Source organism: Bufo gargarizans, chromosome 3 (assembly GCF_014858855.1).
Source record: "Bufo gargarizans isolate SCDJY-AF-19 chromosome 3, ASM1485885v1, whole genome shotgun sequence".
NCBI lineage: Eukaryota > Metazoa > Chordata > Amphibia > Anura > Bufonidae > Bufo > Bufo gargarizans.
Window position 1 is genome coordinate 380,685,447 of NC_058082.1, and position 19,394 is coordinate 380,704,840.

The 19,394-nt window shown below is 44.6% G+C and overlaps 1 protein-coding gene across 1 annotated transcript in view; it reads right to left on the reverse strand.

Moving 5' to 3' along the window:
* Positions 1–19,394, reverse strand: part of TULP1 (TUB like protein 1) — a 460,336-nt gene that overhangs the window by 394,873 nt on the left and 46,069 nt on the right. The window contains exon 4 of the mRNA XM_044285681.1: positions 12,315–12,485. Within this exon, the coding sequence (XP_044141616.1) occupies positions 12,315–12,485 (171 nt within the window). The remainder of the gene's footprint in view (positions 1–12,314; positions 12,486–19,394) is intronic.

Sequence of the window (19,394 nt, forward strand, 5' to 3'; positions counted from 1 at the left end):
ACACATTATTTTATAACTATCTGTGTCCATAATGACAGTGTTTCCACCCTTGTCAGATGGCTTAATAGTTATATTCTTATTTTGTGCTAGGCTCTCTAGCGCCCGTGATTCCTCCTGTGTACAGTTTGGATGGGCGCAATGTAAGTGTGTTGACTCCAATTTAGTACTCACTAAATTCAGGAATACGTCAATACAGTTTGTGTCAGTGGTTGGTGGTGTTCTAGTACTCCTTTTTTTTAATGGTGTGAAAGGCCCTTCCCCAGGTGCTGTTTCTGATGGAGCCGCTAGACTCTGCAAAAGTCTCACATCCGCTACCATATTTGTTGGGACCCCCAATTCCAAACTCTGTTTCTTTTCTATGTTTCGGAAATGTTTGAACCACCTTAGTTTTCAAACAAATAAGTTAATGTCAACTATTGTTCTAAAGAGGTTGAACATAGGTGTCGGTACAAATGAGAGCCCCTTTTCCAGAATACTTTTTTCAGATTCAGTTAAGGGGTAGGAAGACAAATTGATTATTTCTGGGCCTGTGCTGCAGTTGGTTGCTGCTGGGAGCGGTTTTTTAAGGGGTATGACAGGTTTTGGTCTTAAAAACCTTGAGTGTTTTTATTGTAGGAATTACCTCTATAGTTTCTTCTCCCACGCCCCCTCCCTCTGGCTGTATTCCTTCTACTACCTGATTGTTCTTTATCAGACTCAGATAAGTCAGTTTCTGTTGAAGACAGATCAGTGTCCCTTTCTGTTGCTCTCCCTTTTTCACTCAAAAGTATATAGGCTTTATTTTCTTTAAAGTCTGATAAGCCACGTGTGAATTGCTTGTGCTTTCTCTCTTTTAGGTGATATTGGAATTTCTCTAAGGCTGCCTGGAGCTGTTTTTCTTTAATTACAAAATCGGTTTCTTGTGCAAATGATTGAGTGACCTCAATCTGTCCCTTTAGTTTTTTGTTTGCACTCTCTAGTGTGAGACGTTTCTGTTCGACCAAAATTTTCATAAAGTGCAAGGAACTAGCAGTTGCTTCCTGTTCCCATTTCGTCATCAGGGATGCATTTCTGCATCTATTAGCTGGTTATAATGTAATCCTTAAACCCTCAGTACAATATTGTGTTCCAGGTAGTGTTCCAAACTCTGGACCTCCCACCAGGACACAATTTGTTCCCTATATGTTTTTTCAAGATCTCTGAATGCTGCACCAAATGAAGGGGTATATTTTTTCTGCAGAAAGGTTTTTTCAGAGAACACCTCCTTGGCCTCTGTCAGCCAATTATCTGCATTAAACCCAGTACTTAGGAAACCTGCCATATCCATAAAATAATTATCAAAACTTATATACAAAAATACACTCACCTAAAGAATTATTAGGAACACCTGTTCTATTTCTCATTAATGCTATTATCTAGTCAACCAATCACATGGCAGTTGCTTCAATGCATTTAGGGTTGTGGTCCTGGTCAAGACAATCTCCTGAACTCCAAACTGAATGTCAGAATGGGAAAGAAAGGTGATTTCAGCAATTTTGAGCGTGGCATGGTTGTTGGTGCCAGACGGGCCGGTCTGAGTATTTCACAATCTGCTCAGTTACTGGGATTTTCACGGACAACCATTTCTAGAGTTTACAAAGAATGGTGTGAAAAGGGAAAAACATCCAGTATGCGGCAGTCCTGTGGGCAAAAATGCCTTGTTGATGCTAGAGGTCAGAGGAGAATGGGCCAACTGATTTAAGCTGATAGAAGAGCAACGTTGACTGAAATAACCACTCGTTACAACCGAGGTATGCAGCAAAGCATTTGTGAAGCCACAACACGCACAACCTTGAGGCGGATGGGCTACAACAGCAGAAGACCCCACCGGGTACCACTCATCTCCACTACAAATAGGAAAAAGAGGCTACAATTTGCATGAGCTCACCAAAATTGGACTGTGAAGACTGGAAAAATGTTGCCTGGTCTGATGAGTGTCGATTTCTGTTGAGACATTCAAATGGTAGAGTCCAAATTTGGCGTAAACAGAATGAGAACATGTATCTATCATGCCTTGTTACCATTGTGCAGGCTGGTGGTGGTGGTGTAATGTGTGGGTGATGTTTTCTGGGCACAATTTAGGCCCTAGTGCCAATTGGCCATCGTTTAAATGCCACGGGCTACCTGAGCATTGTTTCTGACCTTTCCATCCCTTCATGACCACCATGTACTCATCCTCTGATGGCTACTTCCAGCAGGATAATGCACCATGTCACAAAGCTAGAATCATTTCAAATTGGTTTCTTGAACATGACTAAGAGTGCACTGTACTAAAATGGCCCCCACAGTCACCAGATCTCAACCCAATAGAGCATCTTTGGGATGTGGTGGAACGGGAGCTTCGTGCCCTGGATGTGCATCCCTCAAATCTCCATCAACTGCAAGATGCTATCCTATCAATATGGGCCAACATTTCTAAAGAATGCTATCAGCACCTTGTTAAATCAATGCCATGTAGAATTAAGGCAGTTCTGAAGGCAAAAGGGGGTCCAACACCGTATTAGTATGGTGTTCCTAATAATTCTTTAGGTGAGTGTATATCTCCATGCACCAGGTGTATATGTGCAGAGATATGTATGTCACACCTCTAATTGCTAGGCAGCGGGGGACACACAGACACAGGTGCTTCCGGTGACCCCGTTGATCATGTAACGCCGACTTCCGGTGGAAATGGCGCGCACAGTAACAGCGTGCATTCCATATGCATTCCACCGTGTGAGGAGGCGTAGTAAGGGGGTGGGAACAGCCAGAGGCGCTGGATTTAAAAGGCGACACAGCGGTGTATGCTATGTCTCCGCATTTATGGCATCTTGCGGTGAGGCGTGGGTAGTTTTGGGGACACTTTCCCATAACCTGGTAAGGACGAGTACCACTGACCATCCATACTCCCTCTTACCTACAAGGAAATAAATTTTATCCTTTATCCTGAAGTAGTAAGTAGAGGATACATACTTAATAATGAATGTCTTGAATGTATATAAGACTAAGCACATCTAGTGACCGCGGTCTTTTTGTGTGTCTTTTTCTGTGTTTTTGTAGAAACCCTTTGACTTCAATAAGCCCCTGATGAGTTCCAATTTCAATGGAATGAAACATGGCATGTAGGGCAATACAGTAAGGGTTTTACAGGGACTAGGCCCCATTATAGGGACAGGTTCCATATGGGGTCGCGCGCTGTCGGGGCAAGTGCTCTGTGTCGTTGAGGCAGGTCTATGAGGATAGACCCTAACCATCCATATAGGGAGGGCTCTAGACCAGGGCATTATAGGAGTGTCCAGACTGCCATACCCACAGAAGCATTGGTCACCAGTGCCCATCATCATACCAGGGCAATGACGCCATCCACTGTCTATTGGTCGTGTGTCTACAGGACGGGGTAAGATCCATCCATAATTACCTTACCGTGGCCTTAGATGGTGGCAATATATGTGTGTATATGTACGTATGTTATTTTGTTTTACAAATATCTCTGCACATATACACCTGGTGCATGGAGATATGCTTTTGTATCTAAGTTTCCAAAATGATCCTAACATAAAGTAGACATATGGAGAATGTAAAGTAATAACTATTTTTGTAGATATTACTATGTATTATAGAAGTAGAGAAATTTTAACTTGGAAATTTGCTAATTATTCCAAATTTTGGGCAAATTTTGTATTTTTGTTATAAATAAAAATGATTTTTTTTTACTCCATTTTACCAGTGTCATGAAGTACAATATGCGACGAAAAAACTGTCTCAGAATGGCCTGGATAAGTAAAAGAGTTTTAAAGTTATCACCACTTAAAGTGACACTGGTCAGATTTGCAAAAAATGGCCTGGTCCTTTAGGTGAAATAAGGCTGTGTCCTTAAGGAGTTAATAACAAAAAAAAAAAAACTCTCAGCTTCTATTAACATTCCTTCTCAATAAGCCTGGATTGTTTCTTTCCTTTATCCCCACACAGGGGATGGGAAGGAGGACTTTGTGTTTCCGTCCCATTAGGACACCATAAAACTCAGGTCAAATAATTGCATTTCGTGTGTGTCTCATCTTTTATTTAACCCCTTTCCCACCTTTTTTCCTTAGTACATTGTATACAGTCCACTAATCACAATCAGTTTCCAGTTGATTGTGCAAGGCATTGGACCATATAGGGATTTTTGCTGGCTTGGGTAGTCCAATTCTATTATTAACTATGGGAAACTACCAATTCTATTAAAAATGGCCTGGCAGACTGTTGTGATCACACTTTAAATGCCTATTATCTGTGAACCTATTTTTTTTTCTTTTTTGTATTAAAGTTTTTATTTTTAATAAAGTACAAAACATTATCTTTCCCATAAAAATAACAATCAGCAGTTAGTATAACTTTACCTTTCCCTTAGCAATCTAAATCCCAGCCTACCCTCCCTCCCCTTGTGATGCATCTCTAATCTCTCTATCCACCCATGAGGAAAAGAAAAGGAAAGAAAGAAAATTCAAAAATAGAAAAAGTTTAAGTTAAATGGGGGACTGGAGGCAAGAAAGATTAAAACCTCCAAGCCTCCCATGTCTTAATCCATTTCTGCTCAGTATCTCTTTGCTTATATAATATATTTTAATATTTTTAATAGTTTTTTACCCTATTGACCAGATTTACTCATGTATTCACATTTCGAGTATTACATGAAAACCACACTCGGGTAATTAAAAGTCTCAACAAAAACATTATTCTGGTTAGGAGAATCTTTTTATACCGTATTTATAAAAATTCACCTTGGAAAGATCACCCAATATCCAACATTCTACAGTAAATGGCACCATCAATTTGTGCATCATGAAATTATTAATCGCATTCCAGTATTCTTTTAGTTCTGTGCAAGACCATAACATATGTAAGTGATCAGCCACAAGTGTATCGCACTGTGGCCAATTAGAACTATCTCTTAATCGACATTTGCTTAACCATTTCGGGTGACATAAACTCTGTCCAAAATATTAAATTGAACCAATACATGATTAAAATTGTGAGATATCAAACTTAGGATATGGGGGTGTATGCCATCTGGTCTGGCAATTTGTCTATTTTAATCTTTTTAAGACGCCGCTGTACTTCTTCCTGGGCCAGACAGGGCATTTTTAATGGGGAATTTACTTTTACATTCTGCATTTCATCTGAGAGTTTATTTTCCTCAGTGAATAAAGTGGAGAAAAAAATATATAATAGCTTTGCTTTCTCCTCATCGCTCTCTGCAACTCCCCTCTCATTACTCTGTCGAGGGCCGACACCCTTAGATTTACACTTTTTACCATTTATATAATTGAAGAAAATTTAGGGTTAGTTTTGCTCTCTTTGGCAGTTAATATCTCGGTCTCTAGTTTGGCTGCTTTTATTTGTTTTTTAAATATTCTATTTTTTCCTTATAGTTTCCCAGTGCTTCCTCGCTACCCTCCTGTTTTAGTGATTTAAATGCTTTATTTTTGTAATTTCTTGCTTTTTTTTACAGTTCTATGTATCCCATAAGGTATGTATCTCTAACAATTAGATTTTAGGATGCTTTTAAAAATATTCCATTTTGTGGCTGTATTTTTATTTTTGAGGACTTTGTCCCAGTTAGTTAGGCCTATGGCCTCTCTTAGTTGGCTAAATTTAGCTTTTTTGAAGTTTGGTATTTTTGTTCCTCCCTGAAGAAGCACTCTTTTGAATGACAATTGAAAGGTTATTACTTTATGGTCACTATTTCCTAGGTGTCCCCCAACCTGCTCATCTGTTGTTCTGTCAGGTATATTGGTTAATACTAAGTCCAGTATGATATAGTCAGGTCCTGAACCAGTTGGGAAAGGTAATTGTTTTTGGTTATTGCCAAGAACCTGTTTCCTTTATGAGATATACAGGTTTCAGTTTCCCAGTCTACATCTGGGTAGTTGCAGTCCCCCATAATAACAACCTCATTATGGTCTGCCGCCTCGTCTATCTCGTTTAGTAGCAGATTTTCTGTGGACTCTGACCATCCCTACGATAGAGCTTGTAGCCAACAAAGAAGTCAGCCCAGTTCTCCAGGAACCCTAACCTCTCCTTCCTACACCAGATATTGAGCCACTTGTTAACCTCCCCAATCAGCCGCCTTTCTTGTGTGGCTCGTGGTACAGGTAGTATTTTGGAAAACGCTACCTTTGAGGTCCTTGCCCTAAGCTTGTGACCTAAAATCACTTTTAAGCACTTATCTGGCCTGCCCTGCTCTCCTGGTCCCCTGCTTAATGGAGCTAACATTCCCCTGACTGGCAGACGGAGTGTCCGGCTGCAGCAGTGCTCTCCCTGAACTGACATCCCCCTTATCTGCCAACCTAGCAAACTTGTTGGGGTGTGTCAGATCAGGGCTAGTCTTCCTGGAACTTTTCCCTCTACCCTGCTTTCTAACTGTTATACAGCTAGCTATCTCACTTTCCTGAGCCTCCTTGCTACCATCCTCTCCCACATCTATACCATAGAGTTCTTCCTCAGTGAGCAGCAAACTATTTTCCAAATTGTCAACGCTTCTCAGTGTTGATACTCACCCGGTTAGATACACAATGTGCGATTCAAAATGAGCAATTCTGTCCAGCATGTGCAACGTGGAGTTCCACCTGGTGGGCACGTCGCATATGAGGCGGTGAGCGGGAAGGCCGAAGTTACGCTGTAGCGCAGACAGGCGAGCAGCAGCAGGATGTGAACGCCGGAAGCGCGAACAGACGGCCCGCACTTTATGCAGCAGCTCTGACATGTCGGGGTAGTTGTGAATGAACTTCTGCACCACCAAATTAAGCACATGCGCCAAGCAAGGGATGTGCGTCAAACCGGCTAGTCCCAGAACTGCAACGAGATTTTGCCTATTATCACACACCACCAGGCCGGGCTTGAGGCTCACCGGCAGCAACCACTCGTCGGTCTGTTGTTCTATACCCCGCCACAACTCCTGTGCGGTGTGGGGCCTGTCCCCCAAACATATGAGTTTCAGAATGGCCTGCTGACATTTACCCCGGGCTGTGCTGAAGTTGGTGGTGAAGGTGTGTGGCTGACTGGATGAGCAGGTGGAAGAAGAGGAGGAGGAAGCCGAGTAGGAGGAGGTGGCAACAGGAGGCAAAGAATGTTGCCCTGCGATCCTTGGCGGCGGAAGGACGTGCGCCAAACAGCTCTCCGCCTGGGGCCCAGCTGCCACTACATTTACCCAGTGTGCAGTTAGGGAGATATAGCTTCCCTGGCCGTGCTTACTGGTCCACGTATCTGTGGTTAGGTTGACCTTGCCACAGATGGCGTTGCGCAGTGCACACTTGATTTTATTGGATACTTAGTTGTGCAGGGAAGGCATGGCTCTCTTGGAGAAAAAGTGCCGGCTAGGAACAACATACTGTGGGACAGCAAGCGACATGAGCTGTTTGAAGCTATCTATGTCCACCAGCCTAAATGACAGCATTTCATAGGCCAGTAGTTTAGAAATGCTGGCATTCAGGGCCTGGGATCGAGGGTGGCTAGGTGGGAATTTACGCTTTCTCTCAAATGTTTGTGAGATGGAGAGCTGAACGCTGCCGTGTGACATGGTTGAGATGCTTGGTGACGGAGGTGGTGGTGGTGTTGGTGGTACATCCCCTGTTTGCTGGGCGGCAGGTGCCAACGTTCCTCCAGAGGCGGAGGAAGAGGCCGAGGCGGCAGCAGCAGAAGAGGTAGCAGGGGGAGCCTGAGTGACTTCCTTTTAAGGTGTTTACTCCACTGCAGTTCATGCTTTGCATGCAGGTGCCTGGTCATGCAGGTTGTGCTAAGGTTCAGAACGTTAATGCCTCGTTTCAGGCTCTGATGGCATAGCGTGCAAACCACTCGGGTCTTGTCGTCAGCACATTGTTTGAAGAAGTGCCATGCCAGGGAACTCCTTGAAGCTGCCTTTTGGGTGCTCGGTCCCAGATGGCGGCGGTCAGTAGCAGGCGGAGTCTCTTAGCGGCGGGTGTTCTGCTTTTGCCCACTGCTCCCTCTTTTGCTACGCTGTTGGCTCGGTCTCACCACTGCCTCTTCCTCCGAACTGTGAAAGTCAGTGGCACGACCTTCATTCCATGTGGGGTCTAGGACCTCGTCGTCCCCTGCATCGTCTTCCACCCAGTCTTGATCCCTGACCTCCTGTTCAGTCTGCACACTGCAGAAAGACACAGCAGTTGGCACCTGTGTTTCGTCATCATCAGAGACATGCTGAGGTGGTATTCCCATGTCCACATCATCAGGAAACATAAGTGGTTGTGCGTCAGTGCATTCTATGTCTTTCACCGCTGGGGAAGGGCTGGGTGGATGCCCTTGGGAAACCCTGCCAGCGGAGTCTTCAAACAGCATAAGAGACTGCTGCATAACTTGAGGCTCAGACAGTTTCCCTGGTATGCATGGGGGTGATGTGACAGACTGATGGGCTTGGTTTTCAGGCGCCATCTGTGGGCTTTCTGCAGAAGACTGGGTGGGAGATAATGTGAACGTGCTGGATCCACTGTTGGCCACCCAATTGACTAATGCCTGTACCTGCTCAGGCCTTACCATCCTTAGAACGGCATTGGGCCCCACCAAATATCGCTGTAAATTATGGCGGCTACTGGGACCTGAGGTAGTTGGTACACTAGGACGTGTGGCTGTGGCAGAACGGCCACGTCCTCTCCCAGCACCAGAGGGTCCACTAACACCACCACGACCATGTCCGCGTCCTTTACTAGATGTTTTCCTCATTGTTATCGTTCACCACAACAACAAAAATATTATTTGACCCAATGTATTGAATTTAAATTCAGGCCTTTTTTCAAAGACAACTAACACTATCTGGCTATCTATTTAGGTACCGTATTACACTAATACAGGCACAGCATTAACCACAGATTTAGCAGGATATAAATTTGAGGCCTAGTATTTAGGCGCTGGGTGACAGGTATACGTTTACTGACAGAATTAGACTGGGATATGCACAGTAGCGTGTGTGTGAAGTTATTCAGAATGACCCTATCTGCACCTTAAATCTAATATACCCTTTTAGGGATAAATTTAAAGTAGGCCTGATACAGCAGAAACTACTAAATTAGGAAATGGCTAAATTGGGAATTGTATTTCAACCCAGAACAAAAACTGTGCTTTGACGGACACTAAATAACTTGACCAGCCACACCAGTACAGCAGTAACGACAGATTTAGCTGGATATAAATTTGAGGCCTAGTATTTCGGCGCTGGGTGACAGGTATACGTTTACTGACAGAATTAGACTGGGATATGCACAGTAGCATGTGTGTGAAGTTATGCAGAATGACCCTATCTGCACCTTAAATCTAATATACCCTTTTAGGGATAAATTTAAAGTAGGCCTGATACAGCAGAAACCACTAAATTAGGAAATGGCTAAATTGGGAATTGTATTTCAACCCAGAACAAAAACTGTGCTTTGACGGACACTAAATAACTTGACCAGCCACACCAGTACAGCAGTAACGACAGATTTAGCTGGATATACATTTGAGGCCTAGTATTTAGGCGCTGGGTGACAGGTATAGGTTTACTGACAGAATTAGACTTGGAAATGCACAGTAGCGTGTGTGTGAAGTTATTCAGAATGACCCTATGTGCACCTTGAATCTGATATACCCTTTTAGGGATAAATTTAAAGTAGGCTTGATACAGCAGAAACCACTATATTAGGAAATTGCTAAATTGGGAATTGTATTTCAACCCAGAACAAAAACTGTGCTTTGACGGACACTAAATAACTTGACCAGCCACACCTGTAACGACAGATTTAGCTGACTATAAATTTGAGGCCTATTATTTAGGCGCTGGGTGACAGGTATAGGTTTACTGACAGAATTAGACTTAGAAATGCCCAGTAGCGTGTGTGTGAAGTTATTCAGAATGACCTTATGTGCACCTTGAATCTGATATACCCTTTTAGGGATAAATTTAAAGTAGGCCTGATACAGCAGAAACCACTAAATTAGGAAATTGCTAAATTGGGAATTGTATTTCAACCCAGAACAAAAAATGTGCTTTGACGGACACTAAATAACTTGACCAGCCACAGCAGTAACAACAGATTTAGCTGGATATAAATTTGAGGCCTAGCATTTAGGCGCTGGGTGACAGGTATACGTTTACTGACAGAATTAGACTGGGATATGGCCAAAAAATAACCACAGTATTGATGGTTAAATGCACTTGCTGTGACAGCTTGACCAACCACACTATTGAGGGTTAAATGCCCTTGGTGACAGGCGCAGCTTGCCCCTGATGTAGTATATGGCCAAAAAATAACCAGACTATTGCTGGTTAAATGCACTTGGTGTGACAGCTTGACCCTGATGTAGGATTTAGCCAAAACACAACCACACCATTGAGGGTTAAATGCACTTGGTTGACAGCTTGTCCCTGATGTAGTATATGGCCAAAAAATAAACAGACTATTGCTGGTTAAATGCACTTGGTGTGACAGCTTCACCCTGATGTAGGATTTAGCCAAAAAACAACCACACCATTGAGGGTTAAATGCACTTGGTGACAGGCTCAGCTTGCCCCTGATGTAGTATATGGCCAAAAAATAACCAGACTATTGCTGGTTAAATGCACTTGGTGTGACAGCTTCACCCTGATGTAGGATTTAGCCAAAAAACAACCACACCATTGAGGGTTAAATGCACTTGGTGGCAGCTTGTGCTGGCACACCACAAGACACAAATTGGCCGCCGATCACCCCTGAAAAAAGTGACTGAAAAACGCTCTGGGCAGCCTAAAAACAGTGAGCAATTCAATAGCAGCTGTTCAGTCATCCACAGCTGCAGATCGATCTCTAAATTAAGTCTTTTGGAGAAGTTAATCACTGCCTAACCTCGCCCTATGCGGCTGCAACCTCTCCCTATGCTGATCAGAGCAGAGTGACAGGCGGCGCTATGTGACTCCAGCTTAAATAGAGGCTGGGTCACATGGTGCTCTGGCCAATCACAGCCATGCCAATAGTAGGCATGGCTGTGACGGCCTCTTGGGGCAAGTAGTATGACGCTTGTTGATTGGCTGCTTTGCAGCCTTTCAAAAAGCGCCAAGAAAGCGACTAACACCGAACTCGAACCCGGACTTCTACGAAAATGTCCGGGTTCGGGTCCGTGTCACGGACACCCCAAAATTCGATACGAACCCGAACTATACAGTTCGGGTTCGCTCATCCCTACCCATAAGCTATGTACATTTTGTGGCTGAATTTTTATTTTTGAGGATATAAGTCTATATCTTGGAAGTTGAAGTCCCCCATAATAAAGATCTCATTATGATTTTGCCACCTCATCTATTTCCCTTAGTAGAAGATTTTTTTGTGTATACTGCGGATTTTCGTGAACTCTTATCAGTATTGTATTATTGTTTTTGCCTCCATGTATTTCTAACCACAGTGACTCTAAATGTTCATGTCCCTCACTTATGTCTTCCCAGAGTGTGAGTTTTAGACAGGACTTTATATAAATGCAAACCCTTTCCTTCCAGTTTTTATGATCCTTTCTAAACAGACTGCAAACCTGTACGTTAACCGATCAGTAATACCTATTATTCAACTATGCCTCAGATATTCCCACTATGTCATAGTCCCACTTAGACATTAATACTTACAGTTCACCAGTTTTATTAGTCAGGCTTCTGGCTTTAGTATACATACAATTAACAGGTTTTGGGATATTTTAGACTATTCTAGTCCCTCGCTCCGTTCCTCCATTCTACCCCCAGTTCCATTACCTCGCCCCAGGTCACTATCTGCGCTGTCTTTCTATTCTATAATGTGACACTTCACCGACCTCTAAGTTTGTCATTGGTTCCAATGTGGACCATGACCGTTGGGTCTTTGCCAGCTCTACCAGTATTCTATCACCCCGATCCGCGATATGTCAAACTCAAACACCAAGAAGACAAAACACTGCTCAATGATCCTGGTCTTTTAGACAGATCATTCTATCTGTACCACTAATGATTGAGTCTCACACTACCAGAACCTCACTGGCCTGCCCTGAAATCCTAGTCTCTGGTCCCCTACTCGAGCTGACATTCTCAGGGGCTGGAAGAGGATGTATCACCTCATCTACAAATGTCTGTAACATTTTTTTTATTTTATTTTATGCATTTCCCGCAGTCATTCATTTATAAACTTGCCTGATGAAGGAGCCTTTATGAATAGCTTTCAAATTTTATTTGTCTGGTTAGCCAATAAAGGTATCACTGCTCTAATATTTTTAATGCAAAAGTATTTAACATTGCATGTAAAATGTATCAATGCATGCTGCTACTGCAGTATGTAGCATCACAGAATATTTCTTACCTTCTTGTCATTATCAAGATGAACATAATAAGTTGGGTACCACCCCCTGTCCATTCCTTTTTTATCTCTTGTGACTTTGCATTTGATGGTTACACCTTGTGGTGCTGGGCGGAGCACAAATTTTTCCAGATTATCCACTTCAATGACAGGTGAGGGAGAACGTTCTTCTTTCTGCCAAAATAGAGAAAAGATACACATACTGTATACAGTGTAGATTTTAGGACATGGTCAGATATGATAGTGAAATATCAGAACAATGGGGCAGATTTATCACGACTCTGACAGCTCACTCCACTTTCACATATGGCTAAAGTCAGTTTTAGCCAAGTCAGATTTATGATCGCCCCTTTAAGACTGTAATAAATGTGGTTTGACGGTCGCAGTTTATCCGTCAGTAAGCAGCTTTACAAAAGTCGCACGTTTTTTTGAAAAAGTCGCATGTTCTATTAAAAAGTCTCATAAGATAAGCATGGTCCTCACTGGAGTGAAGTTGCGACTTTTTGCGACTTTTTGCGACTTTTTAAAAAAGTCCCAATAGTAAATCTGTCTAGAGATTAATTTACATACGAAAACACGCCCACTTTCAGAAAACTGGCGAGCATAGTGCAGAGCAGAAAAAAGTCGCAAATTTGTGCGCAGTTTTAGCCTTTGGGACTTTTTTGCGACTTTTCCACTCCACAAAAGTGACTTTGCCTAATGATATATCTGGCCCAATGTCTGTTTGAGGCAAAATACTGACTCTCACCCCTGAGTCTGATATCTGACTTTGAAACCTGACTTTGATATCTGGCAGACATCTAAGTTTGATGCCTTACCATAAAGTGGCAAGGTGACATAATTTGGAGGTGGCGGCAGCATCTGGAGACCACAGAGTGGCAAGGTGACATAGTTTGGCTGTAGCGGCAGCATCAGGAGGCCATAGAGTGGCAAGGTGGCCTAGTGTGGATATGACAGCAGCCTGAGGATACCACAGAGTGGCAATGTGACATAGTTTGGAGGTGGCGGCACCATTAGGAGGCCACAGAGTGGCAAGATGATGTAATGTGGAGATGGCAGCAGGATACCACAGAGTGGCAAGGTGACAATCTGTGGAGATGGCAGCAGGAGGATACCAAAGAGGGGCAAGGTGACATAGTGTTGAGATGGCAGCAGCAACATGAGGAGACCACAGAGTGGCAAGGTGAAATAGTTTGGAGATGACAGCAGCAGCAACATCAGGAGACCACAGAGTGGCAAAGTGACATAGTTTGGAGATGGTGGCAGCATCCGGAGACCACAGAGTTGCAAAATGACATAGTGTGGATTTGGCAGCAGCATGAGGAGACCACAGAGTGGAAAGGTGACATAGTGAGGAGATGGCAGCAGCAACAGGAGGATACCACAGAGTGGCAAGGTGACATAGTGTGAAGATGGTAGCAGCAGCAGGAGAATACCACAGAGTGGCAAGGTGACATAGTGTGAAGATGGTAGCAGCAGCAGGAGGATACCACAGAGTGGCAAGGTGACATAGTGTGGAGATGGCAGTAGCAGCAGCATTAGGAGGATACAACAGAATGTCAAGGTGACATAGTGTGCAGATTAGTGTTGATTGAGCATGCTCGGCCGAATACCAGTTCGGCTCGAGCATCGCGATGCACCGCACATCCTTTATAACATTTGCCAATCCAAAATATCAGTGACATTCAGTCTAATTTTTTGTTGTTGCTGGTGACAGCGACATTACCTGCACAACATCTCCAGTATAACATAGTAACATAGTACATGAGGCCGAAAAAAGACATTTGTCCATCCAGTTCAGCCTGTCATCCTGCAAGTTGATCCAGAGGAAGGCAAAAAAAAACTGTGAGTTAAATTTTCCCCACTTTAGGGGAATAAAAAATTCCTTCCCGACTCCAATCAGGCAATCAGAATAACTCCCTGTATCAACGACCCCTCTCTAGTAGCTATAGCCTGTAATATTATTACACTCCAGAAATACATCCGGGCCCCTCTTGAATTCCTTTATTGTACTCACCATCACTACCTCCTCAGGCAGAGAGTTCCATAATCTCACTGCTCTTACCGTAAAGAATCGTCTTCTATGTTTGTGTACAAACCTTCTTTCCTCCAGACGCAGAGGTTGTCCCCTCGTCACAGTTACAGTCCTGGGGATAAATAGATGATGGGATAGATCTCTGTACTGACCCCTGATATATTTATACATATTAACCGCCTCCGGACCGCCTAACGCAGATGTGCGGTCCGGAGGCGGCAGCCCTGCGCACAGCGACGCATATACGCGTCATCTCGCGAGACGCGAGATTTCCTGTGAACGCGCGCACACAGGCGCGCGCGCTCACAGGAACGGAAGGTAAGCGAGTGGATCTCCAGCCTGCCAGCGGCGATCGCTCGCTGGCAGGCTGGAGATGTGATTTTTTTAACCCCTAACAGGTATATTAGACGCTGTTTTGATAACAGCGTCTAATATACCTGCTACCTGGTCCTCTGGTGGTCCCTTTTGTTAGGATCGACCACCAGAGGACACAGGTAGGTCAGTAAAGTCGCACCAAACACCACACTACACTACACCCCCCCCGTCACTTATTAACCCCTTATGAACCCCTGATCACCCATGATCACCCCATAAAAACTCTCTGATCACCCCCCTGTCATTGATCACCCCCCTGTCATTGATCACCCCCCTGTAAGGCTCCATTCAGACGGCCGTATGATTTTTACGGATACATGGATCGGATCCGCAAAACACATGCGGACGTCTGAATGGAGCCTTACAGGGGGGTGATCAATGACAGGCGGGTGATCACCCATAAAGATTCCCTGATCACTTCCCTGTCATTGATCACCCACCTGTCATTGATCACCCCCCTGTAAGGCTCCATTCAGACGTCCGTATGATTTTTACGGATCCATGGATACATGGATCGGATCCACAAAACACATGCGGACATCTGAATGGAGCCTTACAGGGGGGTGATCAATGACAGGCGGGTGATCACCCATATACACTCCCTGATCACCCCCTGTCATTGATCACCCCCCTGTAAGGCTCCATTCAGACGTCCGCATGTGTTTTGCGGATCCGATCCATGTATCCATGTATCCGTAAAAATCATACGGACGTCTGAATGGAGCCTTACAGGGGGGTGATCAATGACAGGGGGGTGATCACCCATATACACTCCCTGATCACCCCCTGTCATTGATCACCCCCCTGTAAGGCTCCATTCAGACGTCCGCATGTGTTTTGCGGATCCGATCCATGTATCCATGGATCCGTAAAAATCATACGGACGTCTGAATGGAGCCTTACAGGGGGGGTGATCAATGACAGGGGGGTGATCACCCATATACACTCCCTGATCACCCCCTGTCATTGATCACCCCCTGTAAGGCTCCATTCAGACGTCCGCATGTGTTTTGCGGATCCGATCCATGTATCCATGGATCCGTAAAAATCATACGGACGTCTGAATGGAGCCTTACAGGGGGGTGATCAATGACAAGGGGGTGATCACCCATATACACTCCCTGATCACCCCCTGTCATTGATCACCCCCCTGTAAGGCTCCATTCAGACGTCCGCATGTGTTTTGCGGATCCGATCCATGTATCCATGTATCCGTAAAAATCATACGGACGTCTGAATGGAGCCTTACAGGGGGGTGATCAATGACAGGGGGGTGATCACCCATATACACTCCCTGATCACCCCCTGTCATTGATCACCCCCCTGTAAGGCTCCATTCAGACGTCCGCATGTGTTTTGCTGATCCGATCCATGTATCCATGGATCCATAAAAATCATACGGACGTCTGAATGGAGCCTTACAGGGGGGTGATCAATGACAGGGGGGTGATCACCCATATACACTCCCTGATCACCCCCTGTCATTGATCACCCCCCTGTAAGGCTCCATTCAGACGTCCGCATGTGTTTTGCGGATCCGATCCATGTATCCATGGATCCGTAAAAATCATACGGACGTCTGAATGGAGCCTTACAGGGGGGTGATCAATGACAGGGGGGTGATCACCCATCTACACTCCCTGATCACCCCCTGACATTGATCACCCCCCTGGTAAGGCTCCATTCAGACGTCCGTATGTGTTTTGCGGTTCCTATCCATGGATCCATAAAAATCATACGGACGTCTGAATGGAGCCTTACCAGGGGGGTGATCAATGACAGGGGGGTGATCAGGTAGTCTATATGGGTGATCACCCCCCTGTCATTGATCACCCCCCTGTCATTGATCACCCCCCCTGTAAGGCTCCATTCAGACATTTTTTTGGCCCAAGTTAGCGGAAATATATATATTTTTTTGTTAGTTTTTTTCTTACAAAGTCTCATATTTCACTAACTTGTGTCAAAAAATAAAATCTCACATGAACTCACCATACCCCTCACGGAATCCAAATGCGTAAACATTTTTAGACATTTATATTCCAGACTTCTTCTCACGCTTTAGGGCCCCTAAAAAGCCAGGGCAGTATAAATACCCCACATGTGACCCCATTTCGGAAAGAAGACACCCCAAGGTATTCCGTGAGGGGCATATTGAGTCCATGAAAGATTGAAATTTTTGTCCTAAGTTAGCGGAAAGTGAGAATTTGTGAGAAAAAAACAAAAAAAAATCAATTTCCGCTAACTTATGCAAAAAAATAAAATTTCTATGAACTCGCCATGCCCCTCATTAAATACCTTGGGGTGTCTTCTTTCCAAAGTGGGGTCACATGTGGGGTATTTATACTGCCCTGGCTTTTTAGGGGCACGAAAGTGTGAGAAGAAGTCTGGGATCCAAATGTCTAAAAATGCCCTCCTAAAAGGAATTTGGGCACCTTTGCGCATCTAGGCTGCAAAAAAGTGTCACACATGTGGTATCGCCGTACTCAGGAGAAGTTGGGCAATGTGTTTTGGGGTGTCATTTTACATATACCCATGCTGGGTGAGAAAAATATCTTGGTCAAATGCCAACTTTGTATAAAAAAAAAGGGGAAAAGTTATCTTTTGCCAAGATATTTCTCTCACCCAGCATGGGTATATGTAAAATGAAACCCCAAAACACATTCCCCAACTTCTCCTGAGTACGGCGATACCAGATGTGTGACACTTTTTTGCAGCCAAGGTGGGCAAAGGGGCACAAATTCCAAAGTGCACCTTTCGGATTTCGCAGGCCATTTTTTACACATTTTGATTGCAAGGTACTTCTCACACATTTGGGCCCCTAAATTGCCAGGGCAGTATAACTACGCCACAAGTGACCCCATTTTGGAAAGAAGACACCCCAAGGTATTCCGTTAGGGGCATGGCGAGTTCCTAGAATTTTTTATTTTTTGTCACAAGTTAGCGGAAAATGATGATTTTTCATTTATTTTCTTTTTTCCTTACAAAGTCTCAAAAAGTTTCACACATCTGGTATCGCCGTACTCAGGAGAAGTTGGGGAATGTGTTTTGGGGTGTCATTTTACATATACCCATGCTGGGTGAGAAAAATATCTTGGTCAAATGCCAACTTTGTTTAAAAAAATAGGAAAAGTTGTCATTTGCCAAGATATGTCTCTCACCCAGCATGGGTATATATCCCATTTAATATGCGGAAGGTGAGCAGTAAGGGATGGGGAAGTAGCCGTGCTGCTGATGGTGCACTCAGAGGCTGTGGCTATGTGCGCGGTGAAACTGTGCCGGCTACCAGAGCACAAGAAACAAACTCATCCACGATACCTAGCTTCATGTCCCAGTTTACAGGGCGGCGCAGGACACCACTCTCAACGTCACACCAGTGCAACCAGGTGGTGAGTTGGATTGCAGCAGATAATGCTTCCAGTCAGTTAAGCACCACCCTGTGTTCCACAAAGTACAGTCTCAGTAGCCAAGAGTCTGGTCAACAGAATCCTTGCCCTGATCCTCCTTCTCCCCACCATGGAGAGTCTTTGTAAACAAGTGATCCCATACTTGAATTTTCTGAGGAGCTCTTTTCATCGACATTCCTTAATTTTGGCCTCTCGCCAAACCCACTTGAAGAGGGACATCTTGTGCACTGATACCCAAACTCTTGAGCATCCACAGTCAGAAGATGGCGGTGGGGACAGCAATTAGTGTTTCACAAGGTGGATGATGATGATGATGAGACACAGTTGCCAATAAGTCAACTGCAATTTGTGTCTCAAGAGGTTGATGATGAGAATGAGACACAGTTGTCAATAAGTGAGGTTGTTGTTAGGTCAACAAGTCAGGAGGATGACCAGAGTGAGGAAGTGAAAGAGGAGGTGGTGGACGATGAAATCACTGACCCAACCTGGAAAGGTGGCTAGCCAAGCGAGGACAGCAGTACAGAGGTGGAGGGATCCGCAGCACCGTAAAAGGCTGAAAGAGGAAGTGGGGTGGCAAAAGAGAGATGGTGGGCCACACCAAACAGGCCCGCAACTGTTTCCCAGAGCACCCCCTTGCGGAAATCTCCCTTGCCAAGGGGTAGGAGTTCCGCAGTCTGACACTTTTTTGAAGACAGTGTGGACGATAAAAAAATTGTTATTTGCAACCTGTGCCGTACCAAAATGAGCAGGGGCGTGAACACTAGCAACCTCACCAGCATGATCCACCACATGTCATCAAAGCACCCTAATAGGTGGGCGGAACTCCTGGGGTTACAGTGTCTCCTGGGGTTCACACCACTGCCTGCTCTTCCCCTGTGTTACGTGCTGGCCAATCCCCTGTCCAAGACGCAGGTCTGTATTCCTCCTGCCCTGCAACTGGACTTTCGCAAGTACCATCAGCTAGCACACCCACTTCTGTGTCCCAGCGCAGCATACAGATGTCCATACCCCAGGCTTTTAAACGAAAGCGCAAATGCTCAGCCACCCACCCACAGGCCATAGTACTAAATGTGAACCTTTCCAAATTACTGGCCCTGGAAATGTTGCCATTTAAGCTTGTGGACACTGAGGCTATCTGCAGTCTGACGGTAGTGGCCGTCTCTCGTTGCTCAGTCCCCAGCCGCCACTATTTTGCCTTACACCAGCATGTGTCCCATAACATCACCCGTGCCATGACCAACGCAGTTATTGGGAAGGTCCACTTAACGA